General features: G+C 49.0%; 1 protein-coding gene across 1 annotated transcript; it reads right to left on the bottom strand.

The window, feature by feature from the left end:
• Positions 1–2,706: 2,706 nt before the first annotated feature.
• On the bottom strand, positions 2,707–9,774 carry PURA (purine rich element binding protein A). Its single transcript, XM_073649569.1, has one exon. It carries the CDS (start codon positions 9,708–9,710, stop codon positions 8,865–8,867), a length of 846 nt encoding a protein of 281 aa, XP_073505670.1. The 5' UTR covers positions 9,711–9,774; the 3' UTR covers positions 2,707–8,864.
• Between the last annotated feature and the right edge of the window lie 3,081 nt (positions 9,775–12,855).

The raw sequence follows: 12,855 nt of genomic DNA, 5'->3' as shown, positions 1-12,855 counted from the left end.
TCAAAGTGACAGTGGTCAGAATTGTAAAAATTGGCCTGGTCATGAAGGTGAAAACAAGCTTGGGGTGTAAACGGGTTAAAGTTGGAAAATATTAAAATTGTAATTATTTTTCATATTTTATACGAATGAAATAAAAGAAAATTAAAACATTAATACTTTACATTTCTTCAAATTTTGAAAAAACAATTTGATGGTACATTCCCTTTAAGTAAAGAAAAATTCTGAAATCTAAAAGAAAACAAAATTCCAAAAATAAAAACATTTCGGATTTTAAAAACATTTTTCAAGCTGTTGTTATAAAGTATTCTAATTTACTGAGATAATGACTTTTGTGTTTTCATTGGCTGTAAGCCATAATCATCATCATTAACAGAAATAAACACTTGAAATAGATCACTCTGTTTGTAATGACTCTAAATAATATAGGAGTTTCACTTTTTGTATTGAAGAATTTAAATAAATTAACTTTTCGATGATATTCTAATTTAGTGAGATGCTCCTGTAAATGCTTTGCAGAAATTGGAACTCTGCTTATGTTCCCATACATCATTTTTCGTTAAGGCTATGTGCACACATTGAGTTTTTTCAGTGCAGAAATGGGCCAAAAACGCATTGTAATCCTTGTCCCAGCATTTCCTATGGGAATTTGGAAGATCTGTGCACATGATCAGGTATTTTCCTGACAGGATTTCATTTGCATTTAAATCTGCAGCGTGTCAATTCTTTGAGCGGATTTGCCAGTGGTTTTCCTATACAATGCATTGTAAAAACCGGATGGCAAATACGTAGGCTTCTGCGAAGCATTTAAATGTCTGACAGTGATATTTGAATTGAGTGGTTGCTGGAGCTTGTGTGCACAGATCTTCCAAATTCCCATAGGAAATGTGGGCCCATTTCTGCACGCAAAAAATGCACCGTGTGCACATAGCCTAAGGGGTTATTAGAGAGAGGCACAAATGGGACCAGTCACTGGGTGATTAAAGTACCACTGATGGCAGCTGGGCCCAGGTGCAAAAGTGACCCTTAGGACTCTAGTTGTAGCCCTGGGGTGTTGCAGCCATTACCTGTTGTGAATAGTGACCTGCATCCAGCCTTATAAGAGGGCTATAACCTTATATTGGAACGCTCCTGTGATGAGAAGACTGCTGGAACGTGACCCTCTGCAGATCAGGACATTATTAAGCATAGTGGCCAGCGTGGAAGCTGCAACCTTCCAGGTTTCCTTTCTTTAAAAGTAAATAGTTCTCTAAACCTTGTCTTAAACCTTTCTTTCCCATACCATGATAGCAGGTTTTGCACCAGTATGTCAATTCCTGAAGACGTGTTTGTTACCTGTGAGAACATTGGAGATGTACAAACCTGCTTGAGCTTTGCTTCTGGAGAGTATAAAGGGGAAGATGGTCACGCTCCCTTCCAGCAGGCAGAGGTGGTCCTGGCTCTATCTAGCCATGTGCTGCGGTGCCAAGGCATCATGGGACTGGCACATGGGGAGATGGGGCAAACTTTCCATCTACATTTTTTGGGGTCCCACTGAATGTAAAATGAAGCAACTTTGCAACCAGCACTGATTACAACATATCTACAAATCTACACGGTTTATCATGCAGACATTGGGGAGACTTGTCAAACTAAATGCTCCACATTTCTGGTGTAACTTCTGCGACTTCCCAACAAGGGGGCATTGTCTTGCTGGAAAGAGACATAGCCTAAAATGCCATTCGGTGCACCATGGGATTAATGCACCATCATTGTGGTTCTTAAAGGGAATCTGTCATCAGGTTTTTACTACCTAATCTGAGAGCAGCATAATGTAGAGACAGAGACCTTAAGTCCAGCGATGTGTCACTTACTAGGCTGCTTACTGTGGTTTTGATAAAATCACTGTTCGCAGAAGATCGTCAGTACTGGACTAGTGAACATGCTGCCGCATAGTCCTCACTGTTCATGTGCTCTGTATAACCAAGCGCTCATATCAATTGGCAGCTTTCTTCCTATGCACAGTGTATACAAAGCAGCCAATTAGTGGATGTTTTGGAGTTATACAGAGCTCAGCATTCAGAAAAGTGGGGGATCTGTAACATAAAAACAGTGATTTTATCAAAACTGCAGCAAGCAGCTCAGAAATTGACATATCGCTGCAATCAGACTGAAATAGGTAGCAAAAACCTTAAGACAGGTTCTCTTTAAAGGGTAACTTGTATGCAGTGGGAACCATATTTAGACTTTTACACAATGCAGGATTACAAAATTGGTACACTGACAAGTGTTTTCTGGGCTATAAAGCAAAAGTGGCTGTTTAGTGGGGTAAAGCTCTTGACCGGTTCCCTTTAAAGTAGACTTCTAGTTTGCCAGTACATTGTTAAGCTTCAGAAACTACTAATTACAAATATATTAAGAAAATGGTTTAAATGAATTCCATTCTGCTTATGTAATGTACCCCCAAACCAGACGTGATCATTAAAAGGAATGCCATGATCAGGCCAAGCCCCTCACAAATTTAATATAGCAAAACTAGTAGGTGGCAATGCTCTTACTGATAAACCCCAAACTAATAGCATACGAAGTAGCTATCTTCCCCTCAGAGACCTCCACATCCTAAATACGGGCAGAGAGGGGGGGGGTCACACAAATCCAGGCGAAAAGTGAAGGTGACATTGACAATACTGTTCAAGAAAAGAGGCCATCCTCACATGAAGTGGATGAAACTGTGAGATAATGGTGATACAGGATCACTTTATTAAAATACACAAAACACGTTTGGGATCGGACTGATCCCTTTATAATAGGAGCATATAATACAGAAGCTTGCTGTGCGGTATATATCTGTATATATACACATAAAAAAGGTGCGCAAGTGCGGCAAAAATAAACATACATACAATTATACAAATAAAGTGCACACAATTCCCAATAAATAGATCTTTAAATTCATTCATCTATACACAAAAGAAAAGTTATAAAAAATTTTCATTACAAAACCATTAGATCTCTATAATTATATGTACATAATTATATATATATATAGTATATTATATATGTGCGCGCTTGAACTGGAGCCAATGACCAAGGTTACCCTAACACCATAGTATCTGCTACAAGAGGCCAATGTCAGCGATGAGAAGATGTTTGAGGAGGTTAGTATGGTCACTTCTGCTGAAGGAATTACTAAGGACAGTATTAGAGACATAAGGGGAAGGACTGTGCCGGCATGGGTGGATGTACAATAGATGGAGGAACCACTGAACATGTCGCTGTGTGATGGACCGGACAGGGAACAGAAGGGAGGTACAAGAGTAAAGGCCAAAAGAGGTAGTAGTTGTCACCAGAAGACAGCAAAACACCTGGAACAGTCACCGGGGAACATGACGAGGCTGACGGCAGTCCTGTTTACTTACAACACTTTCTATGACCACCAATGATGAACAAAAGATATAAAAAAAACACATGTTCAGACAGTTAGAGAGCTATTAAAAGGGTATTCCCACCTCCAAGATCCTATCCCATTATGTAGTAGGTGTAATAATAATACAATTAGCAAATACATCCAATTAGAAATGTAGTATAGTTCTTCTCATTCGCTATGTCACTTACCTCATATACCTTAGATATCCATGGTTACAAACACAAACAGCTGTCACTATGCGAGTAGTCATAACCATGGATACATAAGGTCCTGCAATGCCTACACATGGCAGAAGAGACATAGCAAATCAGAATAACTATACTACATTTCTAATTGAAGGTAATTATTATTACACCTACTACATATTAGGATAGGATCTTGGAGAAGGGAATACCCCTTTAATGGGGTTTTATGTGATAAAGTTTAAAAGGGGTATTCGAGGTTCATAATTCAGACCTAGCTTTAAGTGACTCTCCATCCTAGCACAGAAACGTGACTATATTTTGTAATATATTGTCACCATACCTGGTCCCCTCACATTTCTTCCTGCTGCCTTCTTCACTAAGACTAGCAGTCCGGTCCTACTACGTCCAACATGGCCACCACTGTGGAATAAGGAGCGGTGGCAAATCTGAACCACACTCCCACAACCCAGGACAGGCAGAGGCATCATGGCTCAGACTTTCCACCAATCCCCATGTCACTCCCGATCACAGCGGAGGAGGTAGCAGGAGGCCAATAGGGGGTTGACTACACAGAGATATATAGGCACTCTTCAGTGCCAGGGTGGAGTTCACTTTAAACCATTCCCTGGTCCTTCTGCTTTATCAGCGGCAGGTAAGCAACGATGTAACGTCCCTACTGAGACCTTCCGTCCGTAATGGCGCTACATCATGAGCAGGGAATGGCTGCTAATGGAAAAGGAGACAGCACACCGTGGCGCACTAAACAGACCAGCAACAGGTTAGAATCAGAGCAAAATATATTGCAATTTGCCTTCTTTTATAAACCTCAGAAGACCCCTCTTGCATAGCCTAATACACCAACAAAAAAAGATTGAAAGTCCACAAGTGCATTTACCCTGTGTGAACATATCCTAGTCAGTGTATAGCAGTTCCCAATGTTTGAGGTTTCAATCTCTCACTATTATTTAATATCTTGGTTGCTGTCAATGTAGAGGAACCATCTTCAGGGACACAAAACCTGAATACAACTGGAGAAGCAATAAGAATGTAGATGTCATCCCTCAGGATGTCCACAAGAACGTTTCCATTCATGGACAGCAAGTGGACATCTTAAAAATGGTGAGGATTGAAACAAAGTACAGTACAATGTTGCAGCACTTAATTGACAGGAATTAAGTTTTATTTTAACAGAAAACAAAAAGAATGTTTAACCATTAAATCTGGAAGTTTGGAGGTGAAATATCTCATTTGGGGGACATTAGAAAAAAAAAAAAAAAAAAAGATTAGGGTTTAGGGGGTTGACAAGACAGAACATGAGGTCTACACAACTTTCTCAAACCTCAAGGTGCCCCCACGTGGTTTTCCCTAGCTCTCCTGGAGCAGCTGTAGAGTTGACTCTTTCTGAGCTTTTTATAATGTAATGCTTGGTTCGGGTAAATTGAACAACATTTTTTATTTTGACACAGTATCATCATGTTCTAATAGACGATGCCTGTATAAGAAAAAATAAAAAAGTGGTGGTTTAAAACAGGGCTTCTCAAGCTTTTTCTAGAGTCGAAGTTGGTGCCAAAAGCAAAAATATTGCTCAATTTTCTTTCACCTCCTAAACTTTATATAACCTTAAAAGGAACCTGTCAGCAGGATTTAGCACTATAAACGTAAAGGTACAGCCATAATGGTGCCATTACACTGATTAAATAAATACCTTTGTTGAAGGAATTCGATCAGTGGTTCTTTTTTAATCATGGTTTGAAGTTTTCTTCTGATGACGTCTTCTGTGCATTGGGGTGGGCGCTGGGTCTTCTTCTGCTCCGGCCCCTCTGCCTGCCTCCTGTGCTTCTACAGGTCACTGAATATTCAGTGACCTGCCTTAGGTTTGGAATTTCGCACCACCGCCATCATCATTGTGTGGGAGACGTGTGCACAGTGTGAGCTTCCACATCTGGTCTTCAATAAAAATGGCGCCGGAGGCGGTACATGTGCAGATCAAGATCTGAGCCAAGTTGGCAGCGTGAAACTTCAAAACAGAGGCAGGTCACTGCACTGCACCCCCATACCCGCCCCAATGCAGAGAAGACATCATTAGAAGAAAACTTAAAACCTTGATTAAAAAAGAACCACTGATCCTTCAACAAAGTATAAATTTAATCAGTGTAATAGCACCATTATAGCCATACCTTTACTGCAATAGTCATAAATCTTGCAGACAGGTTTTCTTTAAACTTTACAGTATTGTGTCACTTACTGGGCTACTTGCTGTAGTTCTGATAAATCAGTTTCATCAGCAAGAGATCATCACTAGAGGGCTAGTAAACCGGCTGCTATGTAATCCTCCCTGTATGACCACAACCCCACCACTGATTTGCAGATTTCTGCCTATGCAGTGTACACTTAAAGCTGCCAATCATTGGTGAGGACATGATTATACAGAGTTCAGCATTCAGAGAACTGGTAGATCCACAGCAGATAAAACACTGTTTTCAATCAAAACTTCAGCAAGCAGCCCAGTAAGCGACACACTGCTGGAATCAGAGTCCCAACACTATGCTGCTCTCAGATGCGGCTGCATAAACCTGACCGCAGATTACCATTCGTTATGCTGCTATACTGCGCACTGTAGCAACCAGATAAAAACATGCAGCTTTTCACGTCTGTAAAAGCCGCCTCCCCACCAATGAGAAGCATTGGTCCACAAGATCCAACCTGCAGTGCAGCCCGCCGATGATGCACCATATGGCGACTAAGGGTCCTGACCTGTGTAACTGTCCATCCCCCTACATAATGGACAGAAATAACTTACTGCAGTTCTATCTTCTCTCAGTGATTTGGGGTGAGGACACTTTATCCCTGTCTCTATGATGGGCACACTGGGGCAAGGTAGTTCTAGGTTATTTGGCCATTTTATGCACTAACCTAGGTGATGATAAATGATACTGTACATAGCCTTTTTTTTATAATGATGCTAAACAATTGCATATTGATGGAGGAAAGTGCTGGAGATTGGCATAAATGCCACTTACGTGGGGGTGGACATCTAGAAATGAGTGTGGCTGCCTTGAGGTTCTCCCATAGATCGTTTGGCCGCGATTAATTCCCTGGCCTAATATAAGTTTTATTAAGCAGACGGCACCGGAGTTTTATATCATCAGCTGAGCCTCGTTTATTAAAGGGGAATCTGTAGGGGAGATCTAACCCCATTACGCACATATGGTCATGGAGGTGTTTGACATGTAAATCCATAGACACCTTTATGTCTTCTATCTGCTGCTGCATTCTCAAGTAATTAGCGTTTTCATTCATATGCAAATGGTGCATGAAGTGCTCTGGGAATGACCGAACTTTCCAGGCCTCCAAAGGTTGGTTCTCCACCTAGCATCAGCCTCATGAACATTGTCAGTCGGATTTTCTAGCCTGGTGGCTGATTTCCAGTGATGTATCAACCAAGCTGAAGAGGCCGATACTAGCAGAAGGAACAATTTTGAGAGGCAGAGGCCTTAGTAGTGCTCTGTCATGCCCAGCGGGACAGAGCAGATCAATAAAAAACTAGCTACTCAAGAACACAGCAACAGATAGAAGATATAGAAGTGTTGTTGGATTTAATTTGTAAAGCCTTGCATGACCTTGTGTGTGTTTTGGGGGATGGAGAGGGGGTTGATTGTCTTGACAAATTCCTTTCAAAAGGGGATGTTCAACTTTTATTTTACAAAAAGCTTAGAATGGGAGAAAATAAATACTTGATCTGGTTTCAAACCTCCCAACATTCACAGTCCAGGTATGGACCGCGAAGTCTGGGCCGGCTGTGGGCCTCTGGACCTGAACTCAGCAGCCTCATAGGTATATATGAAACTGATGAGTACAGGTAGGAGATCCCGTGGCTGGTCTGTAAATCGTGGTCCATGCTTGGACTATAAATATTGGGTACGTTTAACCACCCTTACCAATAGCATCTAGGTGCTCCCAGTGTCCCCGCCGGTCTCTGCATCCTTTATAAATGGATATGTGACCTCTGCAGTGGACACCAGTGGTCACCGCTGCACTGATCTTATGTCCATACTGGAATCTTATCCCTAGAGACAAGAATACAGAGAACGGTCACAGGACTGGTAAGGTGAGTATTACGCTCATTTTCTACCATTCTAAGCTTTGGTTAATAAATTTCAAAGGGGCCGGACAACCTGTTAGGTGGCAACGAGATGAGGAGATACGTACATTATAGTCATTTGCAAATTAGTATCCAATAACTGGCACGGATGACCCGACTAATCCTCCTTGGCATCTGAGCGGCAGATCTCCATTCCCATGCGTCCTAAGCCAAAGGAAACACAAATGCACAGTGTGGTGATGGTACAAGGAGGCGGCTGAAAGACACAGCAAAGAGAAGGTTAGTGACAGCGCCCTGTGTCGGCGGGCAGCGGTGGCACGGCTCACACAACCAGAAGAGGGCTCTCAGAATAAGGAAAAGGACCTAATTAAAAACCTTCTTTAATAATGGATTTAGAAGTGCATCAAAAGTCATCAACGATATATTTGTTTCCATGTGTAATACAAAACATACTGTTCAGCATCTATACATAAACCTTTAGTCTATAAATACAGAGATATATACATGGCAGACATTTAGAAAGAGGAACAAGCTTCAGACTGGAAATAAATTATCAGGTCAACTGGCAAAAATCACAAATTAACAAAATTTCATTTAAAATGTTCTCGTTTAATCATTTGTTTCATGTTCACATAATCGTCACCGACCGGTTCTGCTCTAGGCCCAGATGCAATGCATATTGTAGAAAAGAGAGCACTTTATTGGATAACCTATGTACCTGGGGTCTACACACCGCCACGGCGGCGGGCAGCGGCATAACACGGACACACAGCATGCCATAGCCCTGCCGAGCAGGGGCCACCTCCAGCCCAGCCTGGCCATTTGGTAACAAAATAGCTTCTAAAATATTATCATCATCTCTTTGTGCTAAAGTCAAATGTTATTAGCGACATGAAAGGACCTGTGTCTGTCAGAGCGCCATCATCAGAGCGGGTGTAGAACAGTCCGGGGGGAGGGGCGAGTTAGGGACAAACACCATCCTCTCTGCTGTCATCAAGTAGGAACACATCATAGATAAGGTTATTACTCTGTTTAGCAGCTGCTTACTGTTAGAGGTGGGGAAGTGGACACATCCAGCGATGGGAGTGACGGCTGTCAGTCTGTGGAGGTTGTGGGCGGTGCTCCCGACGCTTATTAACAGTTCGCTCTTCGTCGTGTGCGGCGCTGGCGGTGATCAATCGTCGTCGCCGTCGTCGGCCTCCTCGTGCTGCTGCTGCTCGGAGGCGCGCTTGTCCCTCTGCTTCTCCTGGATCTTCTTCATCTCCTCCGCGTACTTGCAGAACGTGTGGCCGAATTTGGCCCACACTTTGTACGGGACGGTGATGGAGTTGCGGTAGGTGGGCTTCACCTCGCTCACCCGCATGAACACCCCGTACTTGTTGGAGCCGACATCGAAGAAAAAGCGCTTGTTGTCCACAGTTAAGGAAGTGCCCTCGGGTAACTCTGCGGGCTCCTCCTCCACCCCGTAGTCGTCGATCAGCTTGGCCAGGGCATCGCGGAACTCGATCAGTCCCTGCGCCGGCAGCGCGATCGTCTGCCCCTGTGTGGAGCCCAGGCCCGGGCCGCGGTTCACCGTCTGGCGGATCCTCAGGAAGCGGCCGCGCTGGTTCTCCTTCAGGTCCATGTAGTACTTTCGGTTCTCCCGGACCAGGAACTCGCTCTTCAGCGCCCGCCGGGGCTCGTCCTGCGCCATGTCGGGGTTCGAGGGTCCCAGCTGCGCGTAGTGCTCGATAAAATCCCCCAGGTAGTCGCGGAACTCCACGGCCACGGACATGGACAGGGTCAGCCGGCTCTTATTGCCCCCAGCCCCGACCTCCGCTATCTTCAGGAAGCGGCCCTTCGCGTTCTGCTTAACGTCCAGGTAGAAGCGTTTGTTCTGAATGTCCACCCGCTTAGAGGCCAGCTCCTGGGTGTCGTGCTGCAGAGCCGAGCCCCCGATCCCTGAGGCGGGGTGTAACGAGCTGCCACCGGAGCTCATCGCCGCTCCTCCTTGCTCGCTACCACTGTCTCTATCCGCCATGATGCCGCCTGCCTTCTTCCCCTCTGCCTGCAACTCCCACAGACAGGACGCGGATCTCGCGAGAACCGGAGACAGGCGGTGCGGCGGAAGGGGGCGCTCCACTTCCCGGAAAGTTGTCTTTGCTCGCACCGGGCCCGTGTGTATGGGTGCCTGCCTCGCAGGCTGGTAGTCCCTGCAGTGTATGGGTGCCCGCCTCGCAGGCTGGTAGTCCCTGCAGTGTATGGGTGCCCGCCTCGCAGGCTGGTAGTCCCTGCAGTGTATGGGTGCCCGCCTCGCAAACTGGTAGTCCCTGCAGTGTATGGGTGCCCGCCTCGCAAACTGGTAGTCCCTGCAGTGTATGGGTGCCCGCCTCGCAAACTGGTAGTCCCTGCAGTGTATGGGTGCCCGCCTCGCAAACTGGTAGTCCCTGCAGTGTATGGGTGCCCGCCTCGCAAACTGGTAGTCCCTGCAGTGTATGGGTGCCCGCCTCGCAGGCTGGTAGTCCCTGCAGTGTATGGGTGCCTGCCTCGCAAACTGGTAGTCCCTGCAGTGTATGGGTGCCCGCCTCGCAAACTAGTAGTCCCTGCAGTGTATGGGTGCCCGCCTCGCAGGCTGGTAGTCCCTGCAGTGTATGGGTGCCCGCCTTGCAGGCTGGTAGTCCCTGCAGTGTATGGGTGCCCGCCTCACAGGTCGGTAGTCCCTCCCGCCTCGCAGGCTGGTAGTCCCTGCAGTGTATGGGTGCCCGCCTCGCAGGCTGGTAGTCCCTGCAGTGTATGGGTGCCCGCCTCGCAGGCTGGTAGTCCCTGCAGTGTATGGGTGCCCGCCTCGCAGGCTGGTAGTCCCTGCAGTGTATGGGTGCCCGCCTCGCAGGCTGGTAGTCCCTGCAGTGTATGGGTGCCCGCCTCGCAGGCTGGTAGTCCCTGCAGTGTATGGGTGCCCGCCTCGCAGGCTGGTAGTCCCTCCCGCCTCGCAGGCTGGTAGTCCCTGCAGTGTATGGGTGCCCGCCTCGCAGGCTGGTAGTCCCTGCAGTGTATGGGTGCCCGCCTCGCAGGCTGGTAGTCCCTGCAGTGTATGGGTGCCCGCCTCGCAGGCTGGTAGTCCCTGCAGTGTATGGGTGCCCGCCTCGCAGGCTGGTAGTCCCTGCAGTGTATGGGTGCCCGCCTCGCAGGCTGGTAGTCCCTGCAGTGTATGGGTGCCCGCCTCGCAGGCTGGTAGTCCCTGCAGTGTATGGGTGCCCGCCTCGCAGGCTGGTAGTCCCTGCAGTGTATGGGTGCCCGCCTCGCAGGCTGGTAGTCCCTGCAGTGTATGGGTGCCCGCCTCGCAGGCTGGTAGTCCCTGCAGTGTATGGGTGCCCGCCTCGCAAACTGGTAGTCCCTGCAGTGTATGGGTGCCCGCCTCGCAGGCTGGTAGTCCCTGCAGTGTATGGGTGCCTGCCTCGCAAACTGGTAGTCCCTGCAGTGTATGGGTGCCCGCCTCGCAAACTAGTAGTCCCTGCAGTGTATGGGTGCCCGCCTCGCAGGCTGGTAGTCCCTGCAGTGTATGGGTGCCCGCCTCGCAGGCTGGTAGTCCCTGCAGTGTATGGGTGCCCGCCTCGCAGGCTGGTAGTCCCTGCAGTGTATGGGTGCCCGCCTCGCAGGCTGGTAGTCCCTGCAGTGTATGGGTGCCCGCCTCGCAGGCTGGTAGTCCCTGCAGTGTATGGGTGCCCGCCTCACAGGTCGGTAGTCCCTCCCGCCTCGCAGGCTGGTAGTCCCTGCAGTGTATGGGTGCCCGCCTCGCAGGCTGGTAGTCCCTGCAGTGTATGGGTGCCCGCCTCGCAGGCTGGTAGTCCCTGCAGTGTATGGGTGCCCGCCTCGCAGGCTGGTAGTCCCTGCAGTGTATGGGTGCCCGCCTCGCAGGCTGGTAGTCCCTGCAGTGTATGGGTGCCCGCCTCGCAGGCCGGTAGTCCCTCCCGCCTCGCAGGCTGGTAGTCCCTGCAGTGTATGGGTGCCCGCCTCGCAGGCTGGTAGTCCCTGCAGTGTATGGGTGCCCGCCTCGCAGGCTGGTAGTCCCTGCAGTGTATGGGTGCCCGCCTCGCAGGCTGGTAGTCCCTGCAGTGTATGGGTGCCCGCCTCGCAGGCTGGTAGTCCCTGCAGTGTATGGGTGCCCGCCTCACAGGTCGGTAGTCCCTCCCGCCTCGCAGGCTGGTAGTCCCTGCAGTGTATGGGTGCCCGCCTCGCAGGCTGGTAGTCCCTGCAGTGTATGGGTGCCCGCCTCGCAGGCTGGTAGTCCCTGCAGTGTATGGGTGCCCGCCTCGCAGGCTGGTAGTCCCTGCAGTGTATGGGTGCCCGCCTCGCAGGCTGGTAGTCCCTGCAGTGTATGGGTGCCCGCCTCACAGGTCGGTAGTCCCTCCCGCCTCGCAGGCTGGTAGTCCCTGCAGTGTATGGGTGCCCGCCTCGCAGGCTGGTAGTCCCTGCAGTGTATGGGTGCCCGCCTCGCAGGCTGGTAGTCCCTGCAGTGTATGGGTGCCCGCCTCGCAGGCTGGTAGTCCCTGCAGTGTATGGGTGCCCGCCTCGCAGGCTGGTAGTCCCTGCAGTGTATGGGTGCCCGCCTCGCAGGCTGGTAGTCCCTGCAGTGTATGGGTGCCCGCCTCGCAAACTGGTAGTCCCTGCAGTGTATGGGTGTCCGCCTCGCAAACTGGTAGTCCCTGCAGTGTATGGGTGCCCGCCTCGCAGGCTGGTAGTCCCTGCAGTGTATGGGTGCCCGCCTCGCAAACTGGTAGTCCCTGCAGTGTATGGGTGCCCGCCTCGCAAACTAGTAGTCCCTGCAGTGTATGGGTGCCCGCCTCGCAGGCTGGTAGTCCCTGCAGTGTATGGGTGCCCGCCTCGCAGGCTGGTAGTCCCTGCAGTGTATGGGTGCCCGCCTCGAAGGCTGGTAGTCCCTGCAGTGTATGGGTGCCCGCCTCACAGGTCGGTAGTCCCTCCCGCCTCACAGGCTGGTAGTCCCTGCAGTGTATGGGTGCCCGCCTCGCAGGCTGGTAGTCCCTGCAGTGTATGGGTGCCCGCCTCGCAAACTGGTAGTCCCTGCAGTGTATGGGTGCCCGCCTCGCAAACTAGTAGTCCCTGCAGTGTATGGGTGCCCGCCTCGCAGGCTGGTAGTCCCTGCAGTGTATGGGTGCCCGCCTCGCAGG

The sequence above is a fragment of the Phyllobates terribilis genome, unplaced genomic scaffold (assembly GCF_046119375.1).
Source record: "Phyllobates terribilis strain yellow unplaced genomic scaffold, ASM4611937v1 Scaffold_10__3_contigs__length_209671492, whole genome shotgun sequence".
Lineage (NCBI taxonomy): Eukaryota > Metazoa > Chordata > Amphibia > Anura > Dendrobatidae > Phyllobates > Phyllobates terribilis.
The sequence above is the reverse complement of the archived record's forward strand: the minus strand, read 5'-3'. Positions and strand labels throughout refer to the sequence as shown.

Bases quoted from the DNA above. Each gene is read 5' to 3' on its own strand.
- PURA (XM_073649569.1), bottom strand. From the start codon at position 9,710: ATGGCGGATAGAGACAGTGGTAGCGAGCAAGGAGGAGCGGCGATGAGC.